The sequence below is a fragment of the Myotis lucifugus genome, unplaced genomic scaffold, assembly GCF_000147115.1.
Source record: "Myotis lucifugus unplaced genomic scaffold, Myoluc2.0 scaffold_113, whole genome shotgun sequence".
NCBI classification, from domain to species: domain Eukaryota; kingdom Metazoa; phylum Chordata; class Mammalia; order Chiroptera; family Vespertilionidae; genus Myotis; species Myotis lucifugus.
In genome coordinates this window covers 3,817,893-3,832,028 of record NW_005871161.1, presented here as the reverse complement: position 1 = coordinate 3,832,028, position 14,136 = coordinate 3,817,893, and the positions used below count along the sequence as shown (strand labels likewise).

The window sequence follows — 14,136 nt, the reverse complement described above, 5'->3', positions numbered from 1 at the left end:
TCCTGCACGCGCCCGATTAGGGCCCGGGCCTGGGAGGAGCCTGCAGCCGAGGTATATGCCGTTGACCAGAATTGAACCCGGGACCTTTCAGTTCCCAGTCCGACTCTCTATCCACTGAGCCTAACTGGCTAGGGCACACAGAATGTTATTAAAAGCAAGCCAGTTTACATACAGTTACTATAATTTCTATGCTAAAGTCTCTGGAATTTCTCTCTCGACATAGGACCTCCCTCTTAATAGTGTAAAATTCCTGAAGCAAAGGTTACACATTAGTTTACTTCTGACATGCTGTAGACTCACCTTCATACGTGACCTACCAGTAGTGCTAATTTTTTAATTTTTATTTTTGCAAGTCATCTTTCCTCGGCCATATGGAAGCATTTAGTCCTTTAGCTTTTAAAGGGAACTACTTAACCCAGGTGTCTGCATGGCACCACCTGAAAACCAAGAAGCGGCCCGGGATAGATGCTTCCCTGTGCATCCTGTCTGATCCTGTTTACCCTGCAGCAAGGCAGTCCTGGGTGCAGGTATGAGATGAGAAAAAGCGGGTGCACCCCCATTTCTTTCAGGACAGTGTAGGAAAAGAATCGGGGAGAGACCGGGTGGAAAACTGGGGAGAAAAAAACAGGGTAACAGGGAAAGGTTTAGATACCTGTGATACATGTAAAAGTCATCCTATAGGCAAAATTGGAAACGGACACAACGTATTCCTCAGGCAGTGAGGTCAGCCCTGAAGGACATGCTGACATCGACACGGAAACGTCCCGTTAGTGCGCTGTGGCTGTGTGTGTGCGTGCACGCTTGGGGCCAGGTAGGACTCTGAGAGCCTTCGGCTACATTCTCCCCGTGGTCACTCATCGACAGAATTAGCGGCCGGAGTGGGGATGGACAATCTTGCTCCTCGGATGGAGCTTTCTTGTTCACGTGGTGCCCCGAAAGGTGTGTTGCAATGGAAAGATGGCAAACGGATTTCCTTAGAGTTACGAGGAAGGGGCATGAGAACATGTTGTGTAAATACACTTGCATCTTGTGGGAATTCGATCGGAGCCAAGAAAATATGGGCCTCCCTCGTCTGCCTCTGCCTGTATTCCCTGCATCTTGTTTGCATATGCATGTTCCTCTCTGGTTATTATCTGCGCCTCCAGACCCGCTGTAGGAGATGCGGTAGAGGACGGGGCCGTCTGACAGCAGAGGTTTTTTTTTGTTTCACTGAATGTTTTGTGGGTGCATATGGTCTGACATGGATGAGCAGCCACGCCGAGATTCTGGAGTCTATTAAACTGGCTCATTAAAAAGATCAATCTGTTTCTGTAATAACACTGGGAACCATCCGTCACTGGAAGAGGGAAAAACTGACACCTGAGGAGAAAACACATCCTGGTAATTTGTTCGTGACACGCCATGAACAAAAGAGCACTCTGCATTTTGTTTACAACTCTGGGGGCTTAAATTTTGTGATAATTGCGGATTTAATCTACTAAACAGTTGTCACATGTTTTAGGGATGGCTTTTTGGCAAATTTCACTTTTTTCTCTCCTCAAATATGACTGTCACTGGTTATATCTTTTTTTTTTAAATCATTATTATTATTTACAGGGAAATGAATTCTCTGGGGAAGCCTACAAAATCATTTTTCCCCTGTATGGAGCAGTGAAATTTATTCTACTTTCTTTGCTTTTCTTTTTTTTAAAAGATATTTTTATTGATTTCAGAGAAGAAGGGAGAAGGAGAGAGAGATAGAAACATCAATGATAAGAGAGAATCATGGATTGGCTGCCTCCTGCATGCCCCCTACTGGGAATTGAGCCTGCAACCCAGGCATGTGCCCTGACCAGGAATCGAACCGTGACCTCCTGGTTCATAGGTCCATGCTCAACCACTGAGCCACACCAGCAGGGCAGAAGGCCATCATTTTGAAACCATATTTCATTGAATATATAACATTTGCCAACACAGTACACACCAGCTGAAACTACTAGGTTCATTTTTTTCTGTAAAATGAATGATGTTTTAATATTTTTGTATTTATTAAGAGAAAAGGTAAATAGGTACACTTTACAAGGAATTGCAGGATTAATTGACTATGAATAAGAGACTAGAAGTTATGAATTAAATCTATATTACCCACAGCATTCGGTTTTGTAGGAAAAATAATGTTTAATTTTATATTCATATATTGTTTTGTGTTAGATCTTTTATGCATAGTGAACTTTCAAGAAGTGAGTAATCATCCATGTAGAAATGAATTTTCAAAAATACTCCCAGTTGTGAAGGGGTCTAGTGAAATAGCATTAAGTTGCTGTACGTGATGAGATAGCATGGTTTGTAGAGGACATTTTGGTCTCTCCATACTGGTCTCAACATGGACATGCTAGCCTAGCCATGCTGAATATATATATTTAGGAAAGGAGAGGGAGAGAGACGTAGAAACATCAATGATGAGAGAATCATTGATCAGCTGCCTCCTACACACCCCCTACTGGAGATCAAATCCACAACCCAGATATGTGCCCTGACTGAGAATCGAACCATGACCTCCTAGTTCATAGGTCAGTGCTCCACCAGTGAGCCACATCAGCCGGGCACTGCGAATACTCTTCATGTCTTCATGCCATAATTCTGTTCATGCTTCACAGGCTAACTCAGACAATATCTACTATTTAATACAGGCTTCCCAATCATAAATAGTTACTATTCACTGAGCCCTTAAGATGTGCCCGGCCTTGTGCTAAGTAATTGACATGCTAATAGTCCTATTGCATAGATTCAGGCAGGCGGGGTAATGTGTCTGAGGTCACATAGTTTGTAAGAGGCACGGATGGGATTCTAACCCTGGATTCTCTGTCTGGAACGCCCCTGCTCTTATAACTAGGATTCTACACTATCAGCTTGAAGTTATTGAATGCTAAATATGTGTTAGGCTCTTTATGTAGATTCTTTCAGATAGTCCTCTCAGTAGCTCTGAGGTCATCATTCCCATTTTGTGGATGAAAGCACTGAGGCTCATAGAGGTTAAGTTCCTCTGTCCAACAAATAGCAGAGCCAAAATTTGAACCAACTCCGTAGACCCTGCTCATTCAAGTGCACATTCTGGAGTGCTTTTTTCTCACTCTCATCTTCCATATTACTTTGGTACTATTTTTATGGTACCTGCCAAGTGCAGGTCCTGTGTGAAAATATAGAAGTCATGTCTCCAATTAAATTGTCTTTACAGTAAAAGATTTATTGCCAGTATACTTCCACAAAGAATGTATGTCTGGTATCAAGTGATAATTTTATGGAGGGTGTTGAGGGATTATCTCTTGGTTATCTTCGTATGCCCACTAAAGCTCAGGATAGTGTATTACACATAGTGGGTTTCTATGTATAGCCACTCACAAAACAACAACAAAAACCCTACTCCTTGAGTAAATAAATCATTAAACTTACTGTAGACATTTTCAGTATAATACAAAATAGTCTCTCCCTTAAGAGTCTTTCTTGCTTTCTTTCTTGTTTTCTACCGTTTTAAAAGCTGCATCTCTGAGACACACAACAATGAAAATAGCCATCAACACAGGAACAAAATGCTATGATTGGTTCACTGACCAAAAAAAACTGGAGGGCTTCACTCACAATGTAACGTTGACAGAACAGAGTTAAGAAAGCACAGCCCCGGCCAGGAGGAGCAGTATAAATTGAAGATGTCAGCAGTGGCCAGAAATTATGAAAGGCAGGGGACAGCCAGTAGCAGGAACCTAACCGTTGAGCAGATGGCGAGCTCTGGGAGACACATCCCACCTTCTTGTTGGGGGAGAAAAGAAGGCTCAGAGGGCTCTGAACCTGCTGTATTGTCATCCTGGAAGGTCCAGGCAGCATGTTTGTGTGTCTGAAGTGGTCCTCATCCACCTGCGCTTCGTTCCCTCCTGAAGGTGTTGGCCTGCTGCTGGGGAGGTTCTCCGTGGTTGTCTGGCCATGGAGAGACTGAAGGCTTCTCCAGCCATATGGCCCAGCAGTAACGGTCCTGTGTCATTCCGCTTTCTGTTACCTCTCGTCTGAATATCCTACCTCCCCTAAGATGAGAGCAAAGCACAGAAACCACCATGGGTTGTCAGGAAGAATTAGGTTTGATTTTTTTTTTTAAAGTGGTGGGGAATTTGTAATATATTTTGTTTTAGATACATTTTTAGTATGATGGCTCTAGCTGGTTTGGCTAGTGGATAGAGCATCGGCCTGCAGACCGTAGGGTCCTGGGTTCGATTCCGGTCAAGGGCACATGCCCAGGTTGTGGGCTGGATCCCCAGTAGGGGGCATGCAGGAGGAGCTGCTCCATGATTCTCTCTCCCTTCCTTTCTGAAATCAGTAAAAATATATTAGAAAAAAGAGAAAGGTATTATGTAAAATTCTTATCTAAATTCACTTAGTTTTGCTTACTACACTTTGAAAGGGTAACAAATAAGCAAATTTGGAATTTGCTCAGGCAAATGAGGTGTAGATAGTTGTAGGCATTCTAAGAAGGAGACAGACGAATAACAATTACGTTGTTTTAGTTACATTTCTGGACATGCATCCATCCTTTAACTAGGCTTGACCTTTTACTGGACGTAAGTGATTCAAGGAAGCACCAGGGAGACCTTGCACAGACTTGTTTTTGTGGGCCGTGAAGGTTTTCATGTTTTGCTGTTAAAATCTAACGACTTCTGTGAGGTGATGAGCTCTGTTGTTTCCATAGCTACCTGAGCAATAGGGCCCAGGGTTGGACAGCGGAGTCCTGCTAGAAAAGATAGGACAGACTCGGGACTGAGCCCTGCTTAGGATGGCAGTGTCCTTGCTGAGGGGGAAAATATCTCTTTTGATAATAATGGTTCATTGACAGAATAGCACTGACCAGATGGCTGATCTAAGGGTAAAGATAAACAACATTCTAAAAATTCTTTGAATATTGTATGTTGTTATATTTGAACAAGGTTGGCAGAACCTGTAAGTTGAAGTGGTGACACAACTGGGCCAAAAATGTTTGTATATTTAGAAATGCAACAGTGGCTGCTATAAGTTATTTAGAGGATATTTTCTATTTTTGCACAAGGAATTAGCTATAAATAATAAGTCGTTCAAAGCAAAGAACAGAGAACTACTCTGTTGGCTAAAGTGGTTGACACAGGCACCGTTTGGCCAGAGGACCATCAGCCCTATGTCTTTGGATCTGCAGAACCATGCCACTTATTTTATTTTTTATTTTTATTTTTATTGATTTCAGAGAGGAGGGGAGAGGGAGAGAGAAATGGAAACACCAATGATGAGACTCATTGGTCGGCTGCCTCCTGCACACCCCCTACTGGGGATCGAGCCTGCAACCTGGGCATGTGCCCTTGACCAGAATCGAATCCCGGACCCTTCAGTCCGCAGGCTGACGCTCTATCCACTGAGCCAAACCATCTAGGGCCAGAACCAGGACATTTAGATATAAATATAGGAAAATGGAATGAAAGAGGTTTCTAACTAGAAGGGACCTCAGAAATCATCTAGTCCAGTGGTTTTCAAACTTGATTTTAGCGGCAGACTTTTTCCTTTAAAATATTTGGGACAATAAAGATAAAAAAATAAAATAAAATGAAACCTTAAGTCAGTGGTTCTCAATCTTCTGGCCCTTTAAGTACAGTTCCTCATGTTGTGACCCAACCATAAAATTATTTTCGTTGCTACTTCATAACTGTAATGTTGCTACTGTTATGAATCGTAATGTAAATATCTGATATGCAGGATGGTCTTAGGCAACCCTTGTGTAAGGGTCGTTCGACCGCCAAAGGGGTCGCAACCCACAGGTTGAGAACCGCTGCCTTAAGTGGAACCTAAATTTACAAAAAGAGATAATAAGTGGGTTCCTCTGGCCCTTTAAATTTTGATTGTTTACAGGAAAAGTTCTTCATTGCCTGCAGAATCCCTTAGTGCCTCAGGTGGCACAGTTTGAAAACCACTGACTTAGTCCAACCCTTTCATTTTACAGATGAGCAAACTGAGGTCCAGAGAGGTTAAGTGGCTTGCCCAAGGTCACACAGCTAGTCGTGGAAGAGCCAGGACTAGATCTCATAGCTCATGATTCCCAGTCCAGAGCTCTTACCACAACACCACACTGCCCGTAAGGTAGGTGATGTGTCAGCATTATGTTCATAGCTACTAATAGTCTGCAGTATTTTTTCAACTGATTGATGCTGGTCATATGCATTGAATGTTGAAGTGTATTTTTCAGAAATATATAGGACATGGAAATACAGATTAGAATCACATAGATACACTCTTAGAAGATAAATCAGTATCTAAAATGTTTCCTTTCACTTTTAAAAATTGTGTTAAAGAAACGCGTTTAGGTAATGTCTGAGCTATAGTGGACATTTTTTGGTCTGATATTAATGATGCTTTAGGACAGACACATACTTTGATGGGAGCATCATCTAGCCACACCTTCCTCTCTCCCCTCCGCATGGACCATGTCCTGCTGTCATGTCCAGTATTGGCCAGTCTGCTGTCTCCAGGACAGTGCGTCTTTCTCCAGGATATAGTGGGCATGTATTCATTGAACACTGAACTCTGCAGTGTTCCTCAGCTTTTTTGTGTGCTATACCTTCTGTCTCCAAGTCCTTTATCCTTCTCAGTCTCGTGTGTGTCAGTTGTCACTGGGGGTCTACCCTACTCGATGTAACGGATGGCTCATTGTAGAATCTTGTGGCCCTAATGACCTCCCTTGTTAAGTCAGTTGCTACTCTGGTTCCTCTAGTACTACCAGACCAAGACTATCCTGGAAGCCAGGAAAGGGGGGAAAATGTCTTCAGGCCTCTATGCTATTCTTCCCAACATAGAATCAAAAAGGCGTGCAGAAGTCTGTAGCTGCTGTGACTTGGTAGAATTCTCGTGGGGAAATTTTACAGGGAAAATAGACCTTACGACGGGTCTAAATGATAGAGTGCTGGTCTTGTGGTGAGGGCCAGCTCCTTCATCAGAAATTAGCTTGGGAGCTGTTGTTCCAGTCACAGTGGCATGTGGCTGGTTCCTGTCTGACTGCGTATATGAAGTTTGTCCTTACAAATAGAGACCTAGTCAGCCAGAAAATGGTGCTCTAGCCCCACCTCTTTTTGAACAGATGTAGGAGCAGTGATTCGTTCTCAGGTCTCGTTTATATAATGTATTCCTTCCGAAAGCCAAGTTCAGAGTTTTGTGTGTCACATAATCAAGTGCCGGCAGGGTGTGCTGTCCTGCCCTTAGGCCTGATGACCCCAGTGAGGTCACGCATGCTCTCAGAGCATGTTTCCCCAACTTTAAAATAAGGGGGTTCACCTAAATTCTCTCTAGTCGTAGCTAGCTCCGTGCGACCGCCGATGGATACCCAGGTGACCCCAGGCAATGTGAGAGTGCCAGATGTTGCATTGCTTTATTGTGTTAGCTCATTTGATCAGCACTTTCCCATTGAGCTGTCTGTGACGACGGAAATGTTCTCTGTCCGTGCAATCCCTGTCTGTAGCCACAGCCCAGGTGGTGACTGAGCCCCTGAAATGTGGCCACTGCTCCTGAACCCCCAAATCGTCAACTTTAATTTTAATTAACTTACATTTAAATTTAAGCAGACACATGTGGCTACTGTATTGGGCAACACAGCTCTTAGGTGTTCTCTGATATGAACGTTAGCCAGGGTGGATGCATGGAGTAGGTGTCTAACCTGAAGAATTCATCAAGAGAATGATGTCTAATTTGAATCTTCACCAGATACAATGTCTTAGGGTAATATGTTAGGAACCAAGTATTCTCTTTTGAATGGAAATGTTATCTACGGAGTGAGATTGGGATTTCCTTTTATTCATGACCCTAACCATATATGAGCCTCAAATGAAAATATATTTTCCAAGAGATGTTTGAGAATTGAACCATTTTCTCCTGTGTGCAATTCGGTGATCATGTAGACCTCAGCATGCGTTTCAGTGAATTACCAGTCAATGGTTTGAGTTTACAAAGTTTCTGGCCAATGAAGGAATATTGTGTATATTGCAAGTTCAAATGTGAGTGTTTGAATTATGCTGGTTTCTGAATATATCATGAAACAAAATCTTTTTCTCCTTCCCCTCCCCCCGCCCCGCAGAACCAAAGAAAATGGCTTTGACAGAGAGCCTTTGCACTCAGAACATCCAAGCAAGCGGCCATGCACCATTAGCCCCGGCCAGCGGTACAGTCCAAATAACGGCTTGTCCTACCAGCCCAATGGCCTGCCTCACCCCACCCCACCTCCACCTCAGCATTACCGTTTGGATGATATGGCCATTGCCCACCACTACAGGGACTCCTATCGACACCCCAGCCACAGGGACCTCAGGGACAGAAACAGACCTATGGGTAAGACGGAAAGATTTGTTCGCTTCTTAATGGGATTGGATGTATGTCTCTGACTTAACCCATGTTCTTTGAGGGATGATTTGGTGCCCTTTTTTTTGTTTTTTTAACTTGAAACTGCCAGTGAATAAATGCAAGATTTATAATTCCTGATATGGAATGAGTTTGGGTAAATATGTGTTCCATTCGCCTCCATTCATGTTTTGAATAAAACTATTGGAAATGAAGCATTTAGGAGACATTGCCTTCTAAAGAGCAAGTGAACAGCATGAAAAATGAGAGGGAAGATGAACAAGGTAGGTTTTGATGCATGATCAGTGGTTGAGGTGAAGGTATCAGAGCACTGTTCCTGGCGCTCCTGCTATTTTTTTTAAATCTTTATTGTTGAAAGTATTACTTATGTCCACCTTTTGGTTCCATTTAGCCATTCTAGCCTGCACCGCCCCCCGCACCAGGCCTTCACCACACTGTTGTCCGTGTCCATGGGTTATGCATATATGCGTAGAAATTCTTTGGTTGAATTCTTCTCACCCACCCACCCCCACCTTCTCTGTGAGATTTGACAGTCTGTTCCATGCTTCCATGTCTCTGGATCTATTTTGTTCATTAGTTTATTTTGTTCATTAGATTCCAGTGATTCTTAATTTTTGGTGAGTCAAGCTATTTATAAGCTGATGGAGAGCAATAGTCAACGCTCTCTTTTTCCATTTTCTGTGTCCAGGCCACCCACCAACAGCACTTCTCTTTACCTCCTAGCTAGTTGCTGACTAATTTTCCTGACACGGGTGATTTGTTGGGCAAGGATGCTGGAAACAGTAAGGGATAAAGTCCAAGTGGAAAACCAGAGCATAGACCTGAGGATGCAGATCTCTGGGAAGTGCAGCCGATTTCTCAATGCCTGAATAGTAGGGACAGTGATTTTAGCCACAGGCAGAGGTATCCTGGTGAGCAGCCGTGTAGGTAGATGTATAACTAGGTTACTAGCAAGTGGGGACTGCCATATATAAGGTCTGTTTGCCTTTCCACATACAACCCTCTAAATGTTTAGAAAGCAGAAAGGGAGAGATAGGGTAAGGTGAGGAGCAATTAAGGCCCAGGTTGTGAGATAGCAAAGTAGTAGTTCTGCTCCCCACAGTGGTCACTTCTGCACTCATAATGTGTCAGAGAAAGGGCTAAGCATATAATTTGTGTTTTCTTAATAGCCCATCTAATGCTCTCCCGGTACCATTTCTGAAGAACTCTCAAAAGTGGTTATGTTATTTCTCAGGCAGGGTTGATATTTTAACCCCAAATCAAAGGTGATAACAGCCAACCCTTCCAAGCAAAAGCCTGGCCATTTGTCTCTGACTCAATGCCCCAGACACCTGATTGTTCATTTTCAAGTAGAAGTGGAGTCACCAGGTCATTGTAAGAGCAACTCAAGATATCCCACTTGGTAGCTGCTAGGAAATGGCCTGTTTCTTCGGTAGCAAGTGCTATTTTATGAAATATTAGTTCTAGTGCACTATTAAGTAACCATCAAGGAAGTAATTACACTTATGTGCAATGATTATGTTTTCACCTAGTAATGTTAAAAATCCCTTTATGCATTACATCTGTTGGTTTTATGTAATTTTTTTTCAGACCATGTTTCTTACTTTAAAATTATAATAGCTTCTAAGATTAATAGTGCTAATCTCTATAAATATGTGCAACTATGTAATCATCCTTAAAATCTGGCAGAGTTTAGTATGTGTTAAAATAAAATTAAATCTTGGTGTCTGAGAGAGAAATTATGGTGTTACACCAGGCTGCCCTTTTGAAAATATAAAAATTGTCAAAGTCTGGCTGGGTGGCTCAGATGGTTGGAGCATCGTCCCATACACCAAAATGTTGTGACTTAGAGTCCCATTCAGGGCACAAACCTAGATTGCGGGTTTGGTCCCCAGTCGGGGTGCGTCTGGGAGGCAACCAATCGATGTTTCTCTCTCACATTGATGTCACCCTCCCTCCATCCCTCACCCCCTCTCTCCTTCTCTCCCTCTGTTCCTCTCTCCCTTCTTCTCTTTTCCTTTCTCTTCCTCTCTCTCTCAAATCAATAAATATATGTTCAGGTGAAGATAATGAAATTGTCATAAAGTTATACTTAGTCCGATATGATTTGTAAGTGCCTCTTATATGTAGGGACATATACTCACTAGAATCCTTTAATAAAATAATTCTATCGGCAGCATCAGTTATAAATAAACTTAGAGTTTTAGCCTGGTTAGCTAAAATCTTCTAAAGCGTAAGAATCAGTTAAGACTCAACTTTAGTGTCAAACTTCCCACAAATGAACATGTGCTCCTTAATGCCAATGAGCCACTGTCTCCTAGTACATCTCCCTGGTAGGCTATAAAATAAAGAGCTAATATGCTAATTAGACCAGACGACCAGTGGGTGGGGCTGTGGGCACTGAGCCCCTTGCACAAATTTTGTGCATTGGGCCTCTAGTTATGAATACAAATAAAAATTGTGTGCTGATGAGAATTTAAGTATCTGAAATAGAGAAATGAAATAATGTAAAGTTTTTACATTATTTAATTTGAGTTGTGTTATGTTTTCTTTTTAAAGACTTGACTCTAACAAATGACCTTCAGAGTTCAGAAGCAGCAAATGAGTCCTATATTTTCTCACCAAGTACTTGGGCTCAAACATGTTTCTAATGCACTTGCTTTTTTTAAAAAAATGATAGAAAGCTTAATACTGTTCCACAAATGTTGGAATCTCATTAGCCACAGACATCCTGTTTCGCTTTATTATTATTATTCCATGTGTTAGAACTTGTATCGTGACTTAGCTGAATTTTGAAACTTTCGAAATCTCTGGAGTTCCTGGTTTTTAAAGGTCTCCATTGTGAAAGTCAGTGCTACTTTTATACCTTCATCCTCTCTCGTTCTCTTCTGTGATGGTTCATTTCAGTGGCGATGCTTTTTCTTTGAAGCAGGCAACAAATAGTCAACAAAAATCACACATTTGCAAACATTTCAACTTAAAATAGTCACAACAAACAGCAACAGCTAAATGCTACTTTTCCCCCAACATGTTTGCAATTCTACAGTTTTACCAATAGGTGGCATTGGCAATTTTAACTCTTAAAATATATCTCGGATTATGTTCTCATTGGGCAGAAATGATGCAGTGTTTTATATTTACCTTTGTAGTTAGTCTGAGAAAAAGTTGCCATACATTTGTTCATTGTTCATGGTTGATATTCACTCATATTTTATGGTTGGCTGAAAACAGGCATGTGACTCTTCATCTTTATTTTTCCAAATCAGATAGAAGGGGGGATTTTTAGCCTCCCAGATTTCACAGAAGTGTAATGCAGTGAGTGATGCAGTGTCTCATAGCTCTGTTGTGATTGCACCCTTACATGGTACCCTCAGAGGAAGACCCTAGGTGGCAAGAAGCCCAATTCATGCCAGTCTTAATTTGCTACTCAGAGTTTCTAAAGCAAAAAGAATAGTTTCAGTTGTTTAAACTGGAAATTGCCATAGCCTGGTGCCTTTCCTTTACAGTGGAACCAAAGGTGTTTTATGCATAATAACTTTGCAGGAAGAGCAACCCCTTTCCAGGCCGGTCAGAGCCTCCCACTCTATTCTTTTTTATATAGTTCACTGAGGTTTTTATGCAGTGCAAATAAAAGGTTTTATTGTGTTATCCAGTTTAACTGTGTCAGTTTCTTCATGTTTTAACAATTTGTTTTGGTAATCATTCAATTTTTTAAATGTAAGTGTCGTTGGTGTACAATCTTATATTGGTTATATTAGTTTCAGGTGCACAATATAGTGACCCGGCACTTTTATACCTTACAAGTGACCACCCCTCTAATTCTAGTAATTATCTGTCGGTATACAAACTATTCACAGTGCTATTGACAATATTCCCCTTCAACATTCCCCTCCTCCCCCTCCCCTCTGCTAACCATCATTTGGTCTCTATTCCTGTGAGTTTGTTTTTGTTTTGTTTTGTTTTAAGTTCCACACATAAACAAAACCTTATGGGGTTTGTCTTTCTCTGTCTAACTTATTTTACTTAGCATAATGCCTTCTAGATCAGGGATGGGGGACGTCCAACCCAAGGGCGCTATAAGGCCTGAGAAATCATTTGGTCTGGCCCTGCCAAGGCATTAGGGGTGAATTAATTAAGTGTTAGACCAAATAGAGCAGGTGAATTTTTAAGTTGACAATTCTGTATGGCCCTCGAATGGTGCTCTAAATACCCAAATGGCCCTTGGCAGAGACAAGGTTCCCCACCCCTGCAGATTCATCCATGTTGTTGCAAATGGCAAGATTTAATTATTTTTTATTGCTGCATAATATGGCATATTTACTGTTGTGTGTGTGTGTGTGTGTGTGTGTGTGCGTGTATCACATCTTTATTCATCTATCAATGGACACGTAGGTTGCTTTATATTTTCGCTATTGTTGAGACACATTTATTTTCTATTTCGATGAGCATCTTTGAGAACTGCTCATGTGTTGTGCTATTGTTACTCACTTGGTGAGCATTTATGTGTTCCTTTTTTTTTATTTTTTATTTTTTATTTTTCGCTAAAAGTATTACAAAGGGTATTACATAAGTGTCCTTTTTTCCCCCCCACCCTTGACAGGTCCCTGCCCTCCCTTACCCCCCAGTGTCTTATGTCCATTAGTTATGGTTATATGGATGCATACAAGTCCTTCGGTTGATCTCTTACTCCCCTCCCTCCTGTCCCCCAACCCTCCCTGGCCTTCCCACTGCAGTCCGTCAAACAGTTTGAGGCAGCTCTGCCACTGTATTTATTATTGTTCAAAAGTTTGTAATGGTCTTAATTATCCATGAAAGAGTGCGATCATGTGGTATTTTTCCTTCATTGACTGACTTGTTTCACTTAGCATAATGCTCTCCAGTTCCATCCATGCTGTTGCAAATGGTAAGAGTTCCTTCTTTTTAACAGCAGCATAGTATTCCATCGTGTAGATGTACCACAGTTTTCTAATCCATTCATCTATTGATGGGCACTTAGGCTGTTTCCAGATCTTAGCTATGGTGAATTGTGCTGCTATGAACATCTGGGTGCATATATCCTTTCTGATTGGTGTTTCTGGTTTCTTGGGATATATTCCTAGAAGTGGGATCACAGGGTCAAATGGGAGTTCCATTTCCAATTTTTTGAGGAACCTCCATACTGCCTTCCATAGTGGCTGCACCAGTCTGCATTCCCACCAGCAGTGCACAAGTGTTCCTTTTTCTCCACATCCTCTCCAGCACTTGTCGTTTGTTGATTTGTTGATGATGGCCATTCTGACAGGTGTGAGATGGTACCTCATTGTTGTTTTGATTTGCATCTCTCGGATGATTAGTGACTTTGAGCATGTTTTCATATGTCTCTTGGCTTTCTGAATGTCCTCTTTTGAAAGGTGTCTATTTAGATCCTTTGCCCATTTTTTGATTGGATTGTTTATCTTCTTTTTGTTAAGTTGTATGAGTTCCCTATAAATTTTGGAGATTAAGCCCTTATCAGATATGACGTTGGCAAATATGTTTTCCCACGAGGTGGGTTTTCTTGTTGTTTTTTTTGATGGTTTCTTTTGCTGTGCAGAAGCTTTTTATTTTGATGTAGTCCCATTTGTTCATTTTCTCTTTAGTTTCAACTGCCCTAGGAGCTGTATCAGTGAAGAAATTGTTTGGCATAAGTCTGAGATTTTGTTGCCTTTTGTATTCTTCTAGAATTTTTTATGGGTTTCTGTCGGACATTTAAGTCCTTTATCCATTTTGGAG

The 14,136-nt window shown here is 41.6% G+C and overlaps 1 protein-coding gene across 1 annotated transcript in view; it reads left to right on the top strand.

Annotated features, from left to right (window-relative positions):
• Window positions 1-14,136, top strand: part of RUNX1T1 (RUNX1 translocation partner 1) — a 101,935-nt gene that overhangs the window by 53,756 nt on the left and 34,043 nt on the right. Inside the window, exon 6 of the mRNA XM_006093314.3 lies at window positions 8,105-8,355. Coding sequence (XP_006093376.1) covers window positions 8,105-8,355 — 251 coding nt within the window. The remainder of the gene's footprint in view (window positions 1-8,104; window positions 8,356-14,136) is intronic.